Source organism: Carassius carassius, chromosome 5, assembly GCF_963082965.1.
Source record: "Carassius carassius chromosome 5, fCarCar2.1, whole genome shotgun sequence".
Taxonomy (NCBI): Eukaryota; Metazoa; Chordata; class Actinopteri; order Cypriniformes; family Cyprinidae; genus Carassius; species Carassius carassius.
Window position 1 is genome coordinate 31284841 of NC_081759.1, and position 17386 is coordinate 31302226.

The window sequence follows — 17386 nt, forward strand, 5'->3', positions numbered from 1 at the left end:
TTGTGCCTCTTCTGTAATTGAACTCACCCCCCACCCCCCCAACTAAATTTTAAATATCTGTAGGTTCGCTATGGTAAAGGTAAATCTTCATGCCCTGCCCTCCATGTTATTCTATCAACATTGTAGTACAGTAAGACCAAATTGATCATCATTCAGGGGTTTTCATACCAAGGGCAATAACTGTAATATTTTTAAAGTTTTAATCATCATTCGAATTTTATCAGAATTGGGGCATCACACCACAGCTATAATGACAAGACAGAGGAACTATATCATTGGAATCATCACAACAGTTTTCTTCCAGCTGATAAATGATAAAAAATATTTACAGGCCAATCAAAATCTGCCTGACTTTAAAGAGTTTGAGCATTTAAAGTGGCAGCTGACATAACTACAGTATGCGCTTATAATAAATAGATTGTCTATTGGTTCGGATGCTAATACATTTATTGTTAAAGCTGTCTTTATACTTTTCTTGGTGTGAAAGGGTCTATACCCTGCAGTACCAGAGTATTTGAATACTTCAACCAGTTAAGTTAATACTTTTTAATTTGAATTTTTAATGTAAGATTTTAATTTTAGTTTAAATGTGACTCTTTACACTTAAATTTAAACATTTAAATGTTTTGAACTGACTTGGCAACACAGCAGAATAGACAAATATAGGTTGAAGGCAAAACCTTTCTGAAGGCACTGCACTAAAACACTCCAGACATTCATCCTAACAAATGCACTGTTAGTCCTTTTTACATTGTCAACTATCTAAGTATTGCACACACACAATGTTTCCTAAATCTGTGTACTTCTGTGAACCTCTCTTCGTCCAAGTGCTCTTATGTGGAAGTCTGCTTCTCACTGAACATGTACAGAATTAAAAAAAGAACTTAATCAAATATTCATTTGATTTCCTATCTCAGCATGATACATAATTTTAACCTGTGTGCTTTGTGTGATGCAGTTATGCTGTATGGATCAGACTGGACAAATATCTCTTTTATTTGCTGTGCATCTACCATTTAAGAAAAAAAAACATGAAATCATCAGAATGTTTAGTAGAAGTTACTGTAGTATAAACTACCCTCTGGTGGCAGGTTATTATTAATTTATGTACACACTAGTGTTCCTGCTTTTATTTTATTTCATAAGAACTGATGCAGTTTGTGGTCATTTTATAAACACAAATGGCACCTTATCTGTGATATTATCAGTGAGATTAAATCTCTGTGTTACATTCATTTACAATAAATGTGCTGCCTTTATGCATTTTCTGTTGTTGTCTACATATTTATAATGTACATTCTTTTTATTTAGATTTTATAATTGTACCTAACCAACCACATTCATTGAAATGCTGCCTATTCATTTTGAAGTGTTATCACACCTGTCAGATCTCTGCAAAATAAAACTCCTAGACAATATGTTCTAGAGTTTTTTCACAATTAAGAGGTTTATTTTTTGAAACAGCATACGGCGGTTAATATGCATTTGTTTACATACAAAATATCATAAGTGTTAGTTTGCAATTATGTTAGATTTTCTATTTACTTCTTACATTTTGCCTAGTGTCATTCTTATTTTCCTGTTCAATAAACCAATATTAGTCCAGAATTCCTGAAATGTCAAGTTGATCAGATAAGTCTTTTGCAATCTTATAAATAAAACCTAAATACTATATTAAATAATGTTCTCAAAGAAAACTGATGAAACAAACTCAAGTAAAGATTACATTTACGTGTATCTAGTTAACTTCACTTACAACCTTGTTAGTTATATCCAATTGTATCATAGTCAGGACACTGTTGTTGTGGATCAGGGTTCTTCCAGTTCAATGACTGAAGAACTGCCTGCTTTGAAACACTGAGAAAGTATCAGCGGTCCACGGATTGGACATTAATTAGCCTTCTTAACTGTGATTGGACAGTACCATTTCCACTTTCAGGATCTCAGTATGTGAACTTATGGTAGAACAGACTGCAATATGCAGGTGTTCTAATCTACAGATGTTCTGTTAGCATAAATGCTTCATTTTAATGTTGACCTTTTCCCACTATTTCACTGTTTTCCTTCTCCATATTTTTTTATTTGCAAACACTATTCAGTTGACAAGTACTCTTCCTCTGCTTTATCTTCATCTATGCCTGATTTAAGCTCCTGCGGTTCTGAGAGAAATTCCATGGTGATACTCTGCAATGGAAAAGCAGGCGTCAGCAAAACCTGAAATGACTGTATAACTGAATCTGGTTGGTTGAACAGTACCTTGATGGTGTTTTGGAGAATCTCAAGCACGGTGTGTCCACTGTAAGACTCCTGGCAATCAAACTCTGTCCTGAGAGACTGAAACACTTCATTCAGCAATCGCTTCACCTGCACCGAATACACCAGCTCAGTTTCAGTGCACTTTACTAAAGCAAAATAAGAGCTTTTAATCCCGTCATCTGAACAGCTAACTGTGTCTCAAACCGTCTTTCTTGCTTAGATTTTTTAACTAAAATATTTCAAATGAATGTAAATACAAGATTCAAGGGATTCTCCGTCTACCTGCTCTACCTGCCACTTCCTCTTCCTGTCTGACAGAATCTGCCAGAGAAAACTGGATGATGCTTAAATACTCTAATTATTAAAGCATTAAATTAGACAGGTTAAAACTTTTGTATACACTCAAATCATACACACCTGATCCAGATTCTCCTTTTCAGCCCTCAGATCTTGCATCTCCTTATCCATGTTTTGTCTGATGTCCCTCATCTGTTTGCACTTCTGCTTCTCTGCCCTCTGCTGGAGACTGAGCACCTCCTGCTGCAGCTGATGTGCTTGTGCAGTGGAGGAATCACACTCTCCTGATATAGGAACCTGAAAGAGAGAAGATTTATGGCATTTTCCTGATCACACCATTCTCCAGCACACACCTACAAACAGATCAAAATGGAAACATAGCAACCAAACAAGTTTAACATACATAAACATTAATATAAACTAAGCTAATAAACCTACAAAGCATAATTTAGCAAGGTCACTGTACCTTTTCCTGCTCAGCCTGAAGAAGGCAAGTCTGGCTGTGTTGCTGCTCCATATACCTGCACTCAAGGAGTAAACCAAATTGGTTGTGTGTCAACATATAGAATCCTGTTTATAGAAGTTTTTTTTTTTTTTTTGCCTTCGATCTGACTGGAAAGCAGGAAATTGGAGTTTGAAGAAAAGGGGATGACACACCTCTTATTTGTCTCTATTTTGTGGTTCTGTTCCCCCACTACACTGTTCCTACTCTTCTCCAGAACCTCCTTTTTCAGACACATACTCTCCTAAAACACAGATGGCATTTAAAAGGCTATTTATTTGCATCTAAACATTACAACACAATCTTTATCATTAATAAAAGTATCCTTGTATTCAAACCTGAATAATTCTCTGAATGTTGTGTAGGATCATGTTTGTCTCTAAGGACACAGACGAGTGTCTGAAAGAGAAGTGACCCTCTTTTCGCAGCTCATCCACCTGAGAACAATGAATCAAATCAGTTTTTTTTACCTAAATAACTAAGAATTAATCAAATAATAATAATAATAATCCATATTGCACCAATATACCTTGCAGCTAAGCTGGTCTACCCTGCGTGCCAGCTTTTCAATAGCCAGTAGAATTTCTGTGTTGTGTTGGCGAGCATCAGACATCAAGAATGATGTAATATCAGGAGCTATTTGAAAAATAATGTTTGCATTTAGTGAAAAAATGGCAGTGACAGCATGCAGTAATTGCATGCTAAAAATGATAAGTGTATATAAGTATAATAAGTAAAATAAAGAGACACATTTCAGCAAGAATTACGTGTACAAAAGTAATAGGCTCAGATCTTACTCTGGTATGGAATGTGCTGGGATGGGAAGACTGAGGCAAATGAATCTAGCTGTGGTGGAAAACAAGGATTTTGTTTGAAAGAATTTTGATCCTGTTGATCCAAAAAAAAAAAAAAAAAAAAAGAATTTATTATTTTTATTGTTATTGCAATCCTGTTTTTGTATTATTATTTTAATGTATTTAAAAATGTCTTTTTTTTTATCCAAAGCTGAATTTTCAGCTGCCAGACATCATTCTAATATTCTAATAATTTGGTGCTCAATCAAAAAAAAAAGTATTATGTTGAAAATTGGTGCATAATATTTTTCATGTTCATAAATGACATTTTTAATTTTTTTGATGAATAAAGAGTAAAAGTATCTTTTTTGTTACAATGTACAAGTCTTTACTGTCACTTTTGATCAAGTTCATGCATCGTCTTAAAGTATAAATTTCTTTAAGAATTAGTCCTGTAATGCTAATCAATAAAATGAAATCATACTTGTAAAAAACAACATTGGATCTCACCTGAAAACCTTGAGTAGCGTTTAAATCTGCTTCTGGCACCACTGCTTCCTGTTTCTGAGCATCAGGCCAATATGACACTACAGGACATGAAAGCAACGATCCTGTCAGCTCCTATATTATAGGAAGAGTTAACTAATAGGTGATGTTTTGTGGGGTTTTTTATATATATACATACAAGATGGAGATCTAAAGGGCATTTGTGCAGGTTTTGGTGAGCGCGAATGTGAAGGAGAGGGATCACAAATCAATTCACTTGTATCCTACAAAGAGAGACATAATAGATTTAAATAGCATTACATTCACATACAGTATGTGTAATGTAAACAAGCTCTCCAGTCCTCCTGACCTCTGTTTCTGAGTCACTGGGGTCAGGCTGAGCTGGAATGGCCCCAGTGAGAAAGGGAAGCATGGGTTGACCCATCTTGGCTATACGGGAGATTAGCTTGGATTTGGAAGCACCTGAACTCTACAAGAAAAAAATACATTTGGAGCTTCAGCATTTTAGCCACTCCTGGCACATGGCATCTGTCTGAATGTTAAGGTAAATGTTACTCACTGTCAGGGATACAGATTCCACTTTCCCCTTAGATGCTTGGACTCTGAATACAAATGATCAATAACTTGCATAAATTCATAAAAATCTGCTTACTGATGTATGCCGTAAAGTCACCTAATTAAAACACCTGTCTAACAAGAATTTTATATTTAACCTTTGAATATGTATAATGCTTTAAAAAAATCTTTGTATTTGTTTGCTTAAAATAAACATCATGTTTTGACGTCTCTCTCTCTCTCTCTATATATATACATACAGTTAGATAGATAGATAGATAGATAGATAGATAGATAGATAGATAGATAGATAGATAGAAACAAGATAAATGATAAAAAATACTTAAGATAATTTTATATTATATTTTTTGGAGATGGAATACACTCTAAAGTTAATAAAAATATCTCCAGTTGCAAAGGTTATTCTATCTGTACACACTTTGAAACATCTGTATCAGTGACCGATTGGCTGGTGTTCTCTTCTAGTGTACTTGGAGATGCACTGAAGGTGTCAACTGATCCCCGACTTTGTCTGTCTTTGGAAAATTTTACCTATGTGTAGATGAATATACAAATAAAAAAGGAGTTAGAGAGAGACATTAAAGATGTTTGCTGGTATATTAAATTATATTCACACTGTCAGTGGTTTACTCTGTGAATCTCAACATCAAACACCAGAGTGCTGTTTCCTGGCACATGCTGAAGGACGCCCTTCGAACCATGACCCATACTAGGAGGGACGATAAGGAGCCGTCGACCTCCTTTCTGCATGCCAAGCATCCCTTCCTCCCATCCCTGTGAGAAAGAGCAATGGCACAACAGCTCCACCAATTTTCTGTTAGAAATGTCTTTCGTTATCATTTTAAAACATTGTTTTGTTCAAGAACTGCTCACCCTCTGAGCTTTGCCTGCTCCGAGCTTTACTCGCTGCAGCTTTTCTTTGCCCAGATTGGAATCAAATACCTGAAAAAACAGACAGAGACACTGAACTTTCACATTTATAGATCTCCAACTGCACAGCAAACATGCCAGACAGACTCATTTAAATTACCAGTGAACTGATTAGTTCATTGAGTGCATGACTTATATTGAGCTGTGACTAATCAACAAGAATGTGCACAATGAGCTGCTGTGTTGTGCTCAACTACTATTTAAGAAGGTTAAGTAAAAAAAAAATAAAAAAAAAAAAATGAACCTACTGTGTCCATTTAGAAAAAATAGTGATTCCTCTCAGCATCATTTACTAAGAATAAAAAACTTCTCTAGAATTAATGCTATAAACTTTTTAACATTTATTTATTCTTTCTTTTTTGATACAATGTCATTCAGCTGTACTAAACTACCATAATGCATTTAAAAAGTGCTCTTTGAATATGATAACAATTACAAAATTGAGAATAAGCACCTGTCCTAAAGAATGGTTCTGTAAAAGCCTTCCAGAATAGGCCACCTCCACTGTGTCCCCGACATCAACAGCTTGACCTTCACCTTGGACCAGGTCCTGAGTGACCAGAGAGTCTGACGAAGCCTCACTGTTCCACCGGGCCACGCACACCTGAGAGAAACATGCTCAGAGGTCATCTCACCAAATACATTTTACAATGCATCTGTAAAATGTAAAGATGGAGAACCCTGAAGCTTTGAAGTAAATAAGATACAGAATAATTTATTCCAAAACCAGAATCTTTATTAAACAAACAATTCAGTTTAAGTATTACCTCCTTACAGAATTCAGGCCTGGACTTTGCCGAGTCAAACATTAAAGACCAGTTTTGTTGCTGGTCGTCATAGAAAGTGACATAGTTACAGGGCTTAATCTGTGGACAGGTATAAAGAGCTGATGAGTGCAGCATCTAACAACGAAGAATAGAATAGAATAGAATAGAATAGAATAGAATACTATCAACACTCACTGTGAGGGCAAATCTGCGATGGATTTGAGCCGTACTGATCTGTTTTTGTTTACTGTTGTACAACAGAATCTTGTACTTTAAATGCAGATAGAAAAAAATGAATAAAATAAAAAAAAGACTTAAATGTATTTGAAATTCATTTATTTCATAGTAAGTACACTTCAAATACATTTACATATTTATTTACTTAAAAATACCCTGAAATTGTACTTTTAGTATGCCAAATTATTATAATAAGTAAAGTGGAACAACTTATTTTGTACTTCATGCACTTTAACTGCAGTCTAACTAAAGATATAATGAAGTATATTTGATTGTGTTAAATCACGATTGTGGAACTATTGCACGTATACTTCAGGTACACTGAATGTGTCAATAAATATGTTAATAGATTTGAACTATACTCATTATTATAATGTATTAAAAAAAAAAATATATATATATATATTAATTTTTTTTTTACTGGAGATAAGCTTCTGTTAATTAGCTTCTCGTACCTCTTTGGTGACATGGTTTCCTAAAACAGCAGCTCCTATCTTGCCTTGCTTCACATATTGTCCATTCACACTAGCGGAAAATCAAAGCTCATTTAAGAAATGTGTGAACTAATGTTAATTCAAAGTCTCATAAACATCCTTTAATTGCCATATTTATACTAACAAGCTGAATGCATGAACAGCTGTAGCAAACAGCACAGCTGGAGCACATGGAGGAGGGATGGACTTCTGAGGAGGCGGGCCTTAAGAAAAACACTGATTAAACCATGAGCAATTATGTGCACATATTTAGATTTAAAATGAACAAAACATAAAACTGTGCCAAAAAAAGGCTATGCAACTATTTGCTGTACCACCTACCTAAGATGGCGCAGGACTTTTTTGGCTGTTTAGGGGCAGTGAATTGGAAGGACTCGTTTCCCTGATTCTCTGCTCGGTCCAGACCAAAGAGAGAGGCCAACTTTGCCCTATAGAAATGCAAACACACACATACACACACATTATAGCTTCACGCCTTTACAGCACTAAATATAAATCATTTTTAATTTAATGCATACAGATGTAAAAATCTCACAATGTGAATTTATGTCACATACAGGCAGCTTATTTTAAACTTCATCACAATTACCCATTTATTGTCTTACATCTTTCAAACAGCCTTCCAAATTTTTTAAATTAATTTTAAACCCTCATGAATGTTTCAAATGTATGAAAACAAGCTATTGTTTACTACTCAGTTGAAAACCATCTATGCAGACTTTCAATCAACAAAAACAGCTGAAGAATTATGTTATGTGGAAATTACACATCACATGTTTTGACTGAACATTGAACCTATCCACAGATCCCATTTCTAGAATAGCCAGATGCATGTGAAAAGTTTAACAGTACATGCTAATCTTTTAAAATATTAATTACTTTAAAAATGACAGTAAGTTACTACATTGATGGCATGAACACAAGAAGCACCAGACCAGCATGGATCAGAAATACAGTTACAGAACAACAAGATCCTGGCTAGCATCTATGATTAAATCTATATGAAAGAAGACACATTAGACCTGTTTGCACTGACCCTTGGACCTCTCTCCACAGATAGTCAGTGTCCCATACAGCTGACATGGCCGCCAGCTTTCTGTCACTGAGGAACAGGCTAAGAAGCCTCAAAAAGTATATATATATATATATATAAATCTTCCTCCTTTTTTCTTCCTGTTCTGGTATTTAAGTTGGGATCAGCAACAGTGGGTTCAGATTTGAAGCAGCCCAAATAAAATGCACTGTAATCACTAACATGTGAATTAAATTATTGAAGGAGGAGCCTCACATCAGCATCATGGTTACAAGCGGAAAATGAAATGGCAAAAAAAAAGAAAAAGAAAAAACATATTTTTTGCTCTATATGTCTGTTAAATTAAATCAGAACATTTAACAAAGTCCATTGACCTTAAGAAAAACTGAGTTTGGAGTTATAAACTTTTTTTTTAATTCTCAAAACCTCTTTAATGTAGTCAAGTTGTTAACCTTAAATCTGAGGTAAAGAAAGAAAGAAGAAAGGGAGGCAACACAAAAAAAGAAAGAAAGCATAAATAAAGAAAGAAAGAAACTGACATTATGGTTTTGAATTGATCTTTTAAGCGATAGTTCAGATGTACCTATTCTACATTCCTTTCATCAATAACATTTGATAAGATTGAGGTTAAATGTGAGGTTAAATTAATCTTATAGTGTTATCAGGAAATGAAAAAAAATTAAATAAAAAATTCTGTGGAGTAGCCTAATTACACCGAGTAATCTAAGAAAATTAAGAGAAAATGCTATAGTTAAAGAATTTGAGGAAAAGGACACCTTAAACGTCTGTCTTAAACTCAAGTTACTGTGTTAGCTATATTCAAATTTGACAACTAATAAAAACACTATTTTCACATTCAGTAAAGTTCGTACAAAATCACAGGTTAGGCTTAATGAGACACAATCAGACTATAATACAATAAACACTCACTTCAGTATATCGTTTGGAAAACAGCAATTCTATTAAATTATTTATTTTAAATTATTAAAATATTATTTAACACGTGCTAATTCAAAGATTAGGATACGAGTGTGACAACAACATGATATTTTTTTTTTCACAACACTTACCCACTTTTAGGACACAGAAAGTCTCCATCGTAATAATCAGGAATTATGTCTTTAACTTTTTCCATGCTATAATTTTTGAGTATTGTACAACTGAGTCAACAGCGCGGGCTTCTGTGAGGGGCTTGATGTGCACAAATATTCTGTACTTGTGCGATATGATGAGCACAGGTAAGCGCGAGGACACAGCCGCTCACTGATAACCATAACACACACACACACAAACAAACAAACAAATACAGGAGCATGTGACTAGTGTGACAGATAATAGAGGATCATTTGGAGACTCCAGTGGGTCAATGATTGAACTGCAGCTTTCAAAGAAATGTCATATATATATATATATATATATATATATATATATATATATATATATATATATATATATATACGAATAAAATTAAAGAGATTGTTTATCTAATCCATTAAGCATATAACAATATGTAATGTTGTAAAATTCATGTTTAACAAAAGGTAAACCATAAAATACATAGTAATTCTCATCAATTCTTATATTTATTACAAGGCACAGAGTCCATAGTTGAGTATGTATATTTGTTTTCTGATATTTATCTTTTGTGTGTCCATATATAAAAACCATTGCAGTGATATTTTATATAATTATATATCTAACTTTACATAGACCCAAAGAAGACAGCTATGCACAGTAACATTATGCACAATAACAAATTTTGATGAATAATCACCAAATCTAAACAGAATTTAAAATGTTATTGAAGACATGATATTTATCAAAAATTTGTTAATGTGCAAATTGCAACATTGTACAAAGAACTAAGAAACCTAGGAACTAAGAAAATGCTTTGCAGATGTCACTATTTACATTATGGCAATTAAAAAAAATCTGATTTAATTACATTTAATATCTAATATACAATAAAGAATCACATGAGCTTTTTTTTAACCACAGGTTCAGTATAATGCACATATTCTCAATACAAATAAAAAGAAAAAAGAAATCAGCAAAACCTGTTGACAAACCTAATGGATCTGTTTGTTTGAACAAATAAAAGCCAAAGCACATAAACATAGAAAAGTTAAGGATTATTATTTTGTGTTAAAGCTTGTATAATACCGCAGACCAATGGAGTCCAGGCATCTCTGGTCTGGACTGGTCAAATGCTAAATAAAAATCTCTTTATAAAATTTCTGTTCCTTTTGAATGCTGTTGTGAACTCAACTTCTTGACTGAACTGGTCAAAGATCAAGTCTAATTGACAATCATCTTTAAAGCTTGGCTTTGGGCGTCTGCTCCAGGAGGGTCTTCATGTCTAGCAGCGCGTCCTCAAGTGCTTGGGCCAGACGTGTTGCGTTAGTGTCCTGGCAGCTGTTGAAAGCAGAGACTGCAAAGTTAATGTGGGCATCCATGGGATTGTAGCACACACCGTAACCGTCTGGTACCACCGGGCCAAAGCACATCACACAGTCAGTTTTTGCTGGCACCTAGAAGAGCGGCAAAATTAAAAAGCACAATTCAAACCTTTGTAAGATCATGAATTTCACATGATCTGAAGATTTCAGGTTTACAGCAATATGATTTAAGCAGATTTGAACAGTCATTGTTGTCAGTTGATTAGCCCCAAAATGTAGAGTTAATGGCACAGTACATTCATTACTTAACAGGGTTTGTTCTGCAAATAAGGGTATGTTAACATGCACATAACCCTGGACCAGAGAGCTTTGTTTGACAGTACCTGGCTGGTGGAGAGGTTGAAGTGCAGTGCCACAGCATATGAGGTATCCATGAATATCTCTGGCAGGGCGGCCAGGTCCTCAATAGCCTGCAATTTCAGTCCGAGCAAATGTCTGTCGATCGCTTGACCTCGGATGGCCTGCACATCAACACATAGGATGGAGAATGAGGGATACATTTAGTGCAGACCAATAATGACCGATACACATAGTTACTGGAGTTCAGTTGAACATCACCAGCATGCATTTACTCACCATGTCTGTGTAAGCTCTGTGCGCTTTAACTGCTTTGTCTAGCAGTGCCACTTTCTCAGTGTTCTGTCAATCGAAATTAGATTGTTACATTTTCTTTCATGCTGGATCAAATGCAATTGGAAAATAATAAGATGGTTTTGAAATTGATAATCTCCATAGCAAAATATTTATAAAGCAGCCTATTTACAGTCATGATGTATGATGTTGCATCATGATGCAAACTACTGTTCAAACGTTTTTTTGTAATGTTTTTGAAAGAAGTTCCTTATGCCCACCAAGACTGCATTTATAGAATAAAATATTCTATAATAAAATAATAAAAATATTCTATTTCAGTATATTTTAGTTTTTAATTTACCGGTACTCCTGTAATGGCAACGCTTAACTGTCAGCAGCCATTACTCCAGTCTTTAGTGTCACATGATCCTTCAGAAATCATTGTAATATACTGATTTGGTGCTCAAGATAAATTTCATCTTATTACTATTATCAGTGTTGAAAACAGTTTTGCTGCTTAATATCTTTGTGGAAACACTGATTCAGTTTTTCAGTATTCATTTATGAACAGAAAGTTCAAAAGTAAAGCATTTATTTGAAAAAGAATGTGTGAGTCTTTACTATCATATTAATTTCTTTCCAAAAACATTATCTTACTGACCCACAAACTTGGGAACTGTAGTGTAATGCAAATGTGGATTCAACCAAAATGTCTACTAGAGGTGACCATACATGTTTGGCTGGGTCATCCATGGCCTTGACAAATTTAGCAGAGTCAATAGACGTTGAGCGTATAGTGTCGGTTCGGCCCAGTCTGAACATGCGGAGGGAAGCGCTCTCATAGGTAGGACAACAGCGCTTGTAAATCCTGAAACAGTGAGTCCGTGAATGAACTGAATAAGCTAAACTAATCATTAACTTCCTATTAATAACAGAATGAATAAATACAGCAAGCATCATCATTAGCATGGCTGGTGAAGTTTACCTGTAGTACGCCAGCTGGAGAGCAACCTGAATAAAGGCATCAGGGCTCATCTTCTGCGACTTTGGGAAATCTTTGCCAAAATGGGAAAACACACTGACTTTCATGTCCAACTCATGTACCATTCTGCAGAGAAGGAGAAGAGAAACCTGTAAACTTACAACATTTAACATACTGCAAATGTTGCTTGTCCAATAAAGCAATCAATCAATCAGAGTGGAATGTCTGGATTTTTTACATGTTCATGTTTTGTTTGGCCTTCTCAATATCCTTTTTGATTTCTGGTGTGATGTTAAATCGAAGCTTCTGTGGCATACGCAGCGGGACCATTGGGGTACGGACCATCTCTGACGACTTCCTGTACAAATATGCAGTAAATCTTATCTGCGTTAGCCATACTTACAATCTAGCCATGAGAAAACAGCTTTTCCACATTTAATCACTTACATGTATTCCACCACATGGTCGATCAGTGACACGATGGGAGGGCCCTCAGCGGGGGCGTGTTCATAGATCAGCCCACATGTCCCGTCCTCTCCAATAATAAACTAGAAACCATATTAATCATCATGACAGCATCAGGATCTTGATTTAGGCTTAATTTCTCAGTGAGAGCTCACACACATCAACTCATGGGTCTCTAACCTGCAATGTTTTGTCAAACCAGCGGTTTCCGCTGTTCCACCTGCTTCCCCCTCCATGCAGCATCTGAACTCCAGCACGGGTGCGGTACATGTCATCAGACGCACGCGGCATGGGAGCATCCAGACAGACTGTAAAGATACTCTTTTGAATGGCTCTCACAGAATCCTTGTTTGTTTTATCTGAAAGTGACACAAAAGGAGTTAAGAATCAACCTAAATTTAACCCTAGCCCTACATTTATTTTCTTTTAATGAGCTGAAAGCCTTTAACATTATGCCTGCAAAAGTATAAATGTTGGATCAATGTGTCCTGGCTGAATTTATTTATCAATTTCTTTCAAAAATAGTATAGTATAGTTTTGTGATTCCAAACTTTTAAACTGCGGTGTATATAATACTGTATATAGGTATCAAAAATTTAGTTCCTAGCATTGAAGACACTAATTTGTCTAGCTAAGTGTTGGCAGTGCCCACCCTTAATGAGGTTGTTGTAAGCTTTGCCCCAGCTGTTGCGGTGATGGGAGGTGAGGATGCCAATAGGCTCTTTGTTGCTCTGTAAAGAGGAGTTCCAGATCTTCTCCAGCTGTATGTAGATCTGGTCTACAGTCAGTGGTGTGCCGTCACTGTTATATACATCTAGCACAAAGAACTGCATAATGAGAAAGAAAAAAACGATAAAACAGTAAATTGTTTGATTCTAACCTGGCATTAACAGATCACAGTCCTGGATGCAAGGAAATTAATTAAATGCATTAAATATATTTTTAATAAAAGAAATGCAAAACTTATTTTATTTTGTACACCCCCCCCCCCCACCCCACCCCACCCCACCAATTTAACTACCAATGGAAGTTATATTTGGAACAGGGACCTTTTTATTTTCTAACATGGACGGACCTGAAAGTTGTGCACTATAGTGATATGTGTGGGGGGTCTCTTGTCCAAGGCATAGTTGACCACGCTGTCCCTCTTTGTTCCAGGGATCCGGCAAGACGAGAGCACTTGATAGTACTGGTTCATACAGAGTGGCTTTCCACCCAGATACTCCACTGGCAATGTTTCACTAATCAAAAAGGAAAGACATTACATCTGACTGGACCATCTGACATTTACGCATGATGAATTTAATCAATAGTAACAGTCAAGGATATCTAAACACAGGACTGAATGACTTATGACTGCACAGGACTCACTTGTCAATCATGCTCTTGAAATCTAAAACTCCAGCGATTAATTTTGCTGCATATCTGTGAGGAAAAAATACTTTTACTTTCTTACAGACATTTTAAACACTTTTGACATCAACATACTGCAAATGATTGCTGAATGCTTCTACTATAAATACAGGGAGCCTGCTGTGCTGTATGACTTATGATATTGACAGAACACACCTTACTGCTGATCTGTGAGCAGTTTTAGCAGTCATATGTGAGAGCTGTCATTATAGTTAATGTGGGAAGACTGGCTTTAGGCCAGCACTTTACGGAGAGCAATAGTTTGTACTCTCTGAATTGCAAAGCTCAACTTTGAGAGAGGGTTAGTCTGTATAAAGGTCACCACAGAGGTAACTGAAAAAAACTGCCTCACTCTGCAGTAATGCCACTCTGGGTCAATGCGTGTGGATTTAATTCATGTGAATGACCGTTGACTAATATTTAGAATGTGTTAAAGTTCCTGTAACAGGCACTAGCAACACCAAGGTCATGGTTTTGATTCCCAGGGAGCACAAATACTAAATATAAAATGAACATGCAAAAAATAATCAGTATTTTTTACCCCACTGGTAAACATTTTTTTTAACAATCTAGGTTGTAAGGTTTATACTTTAAACAATTAAAAAAAAATGTATTATTTATTATCTCAAGATTGCTTGATGATTTCTAGATAATTCACAGGATAATAAATATTAAATAGATTTATATGTTCTAATATAAACATTTTATATTTTTAAGTAATGTATCTTAATAAATGAAATACAAAACACAAAAATAATGTGTAGGAATATTTATAAATATATTCATGTTAAAATACAAGTACATTTCATATTTTCAAGTAAAATATATCAATACATAAATAAACTAAGAAAAGTGCATGCCTAGAATCAGTTTCGTAATTTTCTATGCATATACATATATTCTATGTTAAAATATAAATATGTTAGATTTTAAATAAAATATATTTATGCATAAATATATAAATAAAACATTTAAACAATTCATTGTATGCTTTTAATAAGTTTCTATTAAAAACTTTGTAGGCACATAACAACACACTTTTAGTTCTAACGAACAATTACAGACGAATTAAATGACCTATGTTAAATTCCATTGACTATTCGAATATGAATCCACACTGGTCTGACCTCATTTGGCCTTGACGGTCACTGAACTCCGTACGGGGGAGGACGACCCCAGGACTGGAATGGACGACAACAGGCATCCGGTAGTCTAGGTAGGCTGTTTGTAACCACCAGTCTGAGAGCTAGCAGTGGAAATGATAGAGAGGCAATAAGACTTAAGAAGAAGCCCTTTAAAAAAAACACTAAGCATCACCTAACAGGTTTTTACCCAGTTCTCCATCTTCTTGGCTCGTTGTTCCAGGCCCTTCTGTAGTCTCTCTCCAACACCACCCGGCTTCTGAAACTCCTCCAGCAGCTGCCGGGTGTGATTCAGCTCCTCCGGGTCCACGATGGGCGTCAGGGCAGTCAGATAGCGTTCGCATGTTTGTTGCAGTGGTGGAACTGGAAGCTTAGGCAGACCCTTCTGGTGGGCCAAGTAGCGCCCTGCGATCCGTGTCACTGACACTGGCTTTACCAGGCCGGAGGGCTTTACCATGCCAGCCTTGACCTAAACACATCCCAGAAGACATAAAACCAGCTTTATTATATCATAGATCATAAAGATACATAGATATTATAGAACAGTAATATCAGTTTCTGATAATCAGATATTATTATACTAGTATCCAGTAGTGCAATTAGTCCTAATAATTTACACAAGTGCACATTAACAAGCTAATACAGTCCAACATTTATAAATAACTGGAAATGTTATCTGTAGTAATACTCACATATAAAACACATGAGTAAGCACATGACTGGCAGTGATGCAACATGTAACTTAATAAGATTGTTACGCTGTCATTAAAACTCTAAAGGCAATACAAATTGATACGATGTGTTTAAGTATTTAAGCAACTGTCAGTAAACATTGTTTCTTTCTATCATGGCCATGAACTGTATCAGCACTTCCTACTGTTCTTAGAACTACCGCTATCTAAACCAAACACATCATGAATGTCAGGCAGCTAGCGTTACCCTTGTTTATGTCACATAAAAAAAAATCGACCATGTTTAAAAACCCGGCCATATATGTATTGGATACTCACCATCGTCCTGGCTAGAATGCCCAACATTACTGAAGTTCACTAATACGCCCCCAAAATCAAGGCCTGAGAGGAGGGACAGAAACGACCAGCTCGATCAGAGCGATCAGAGTCCACCGAGAGAGAGCTGCAGGGAACCCACGAGCGCCATCGCTACTGCGCTGCTCCGCTTCACCGCTAGACGGCGCTCGAGACCAAGCCCCTTTTTGCGTCATCATTCTGCATCTCAATGGTAATCTAAAAGACATTTTCTTGATGAAAAATAAAGAAGATAAAGCCTTTGATCTATTTATTAACTAAATGTATTACCTAAATTCCACATTTATAAACCAAATTACATTCCAAGGTCCGGAATTTAATATCCCAATACCGTTTTTCCTTCCAAATGAACATTGTTCTATTACTGCTTTTACTTTTCTGTAATTGTATGATACAACGCAGAACGCATGCACTTACTAAATAATAATACATCACAAATAACAAACATACTAATAATAATACATAATAATTTCTAAATAAATAAAAATCACTGATAATAATTACATTTATATAATAATTAGTAATACGTCATTTAATTCCTAAAATTGAAATTGTGAAATAAAAGACTACATTTACAGATTGCAATAGAGTAACATTGCAGTAACACTTTCTCACATTCGCAAATGTATGTTCTCCTGCAAAATAAATAAAATCTTTTTATTTTAGGAAGGAAATTAAGCATTTGCTTATTGATAATGCACGATTTTCTATTACCACAAAAACCAATTAAAACGGTGAAAGCTCATATATTTTGTATAACACTTTAATATTTTTTTTATATTATTTCTATTTGTATACAGCCCCTCTAGTATATGATTTTTTATATCATGTATGTAGCCTATGCTCAACTGAGGAATGCGTTAGCAAGCGCAAGGTTGGGGGTTCGAATCCCAGGGAACACATGATAGTAGAA

General features: G+C 35.4%; 2 protein-coding genes across 2 annotated transcripts; both read right to left on the reverse strand.

Moving 5' to 3' along the window:
* Positions 1-1979: 1979 nt before the first annotated feature.
* Positions 1980-9651, reverse strand: fkbp15a (FKBP prolyl isomerase family member 15a). Its single transcript, XM_059549281.1, has 22 exons — positions 9464-9651; positions 7682-7788; positions 7485-7563; positions 7322-7391; positions 6825-6899; positions 6630-6728; positions 6317-6466; positions 5806-5874; positions 5563-5706; positions 5351-5463; positions 4916-4958; positions 4706-4825; positions 4535-4619; positions 4360-4436; positions 3853-3943; positions 3585-3691; positions 3394-3492; positions 3211-3299; positions 3020-3074; positions 2674-2850; positions 2257-2364; positions 1980-2184 (listed from the first exon to the last, which is right to left on the reverse strand). The coding sequence occupies exons 1-22, from the start codon at positions 9526-9528 to the stop codon at positions 2092-2094; spliced, it is 2115 nt and encodes a 704-aa protein (XP_059405264.1). The 5' UTR covers positions 9529-9651; the 3' UTR covers positions 1980-2091.
* Positions 9652-10182: 531 nt separating this feature from the next.
* Positions 10183-16623, reverse strand: crata (carnitine O-acetyltransferase a). Its single transcript, XM_059550608.1, has 14 exons — positions 16438-16623; positions 15618-15896; positions 15413-15531; positions 14244-14297; positions 13948-14113; positions 13525-13699; positions 13053-13231; positions 12855-12955; positions 12646-12765; positions 12411-12533; positions 12158-12293; positions 11429-11491; positions 11176-11313; positions 10183-10924 (listed from the first exon to the last, which is right to left on the reverse strand). Exons 1-14 carry the CDS (start codon positions 16462-16464, stop codon positions 10709-10711), a joined length of 1896 nt encoding a protein of 631 aa, XP_059406591.1. The 5' UTR covers positions 16465-16623; the 3' UTR covers positions 10183-10708.
* Between the last annotated feature and the right edge of the window lie 763 nt (positions 16624-17386).

Coding starts and splice junctions, on each gene's coding strand:
- fkbp15a (XM_059549281.1), bottom strand. CDS start 9,528: ATGGAAAAAGTTAAAGACATAATTCCTGATTATTACGATGGAGACTTT. Junction 7,564..7,681: donor AAAGTCCTGCGCCATCTTAG/GTAGGTGGTACA, acceptor GTTTTTCTTAAG/GCCCGCCTCCTCAGAAGTCC. Junction 5,875..6,316: donor AGAACCATTCTTTAGGACAG/GTGCTTATTCTC, acceptor CTGTTTTTTCAG/GTATTTGATTCCAATCTGGG.
- crata (XM_059550608.1), bottom strand. CDS start 16,464: ATGTTGGGCATTCTAGCCAGGACGATG. Junction 14,114..14,243: donor TTCAAGAGCATGATTGACAA/GTGAGTCCTGTG, acceptor CTTTTTGATTAG/TGAAACATTGCCAGTGGAGT. Junction 12,294..12,410: donor CTCCAGCTGGCGTACTACAG/GTAAACTTCACC, acceptor TCACTGTTTCAG/GATTTACAAGCGCTGTTGTC.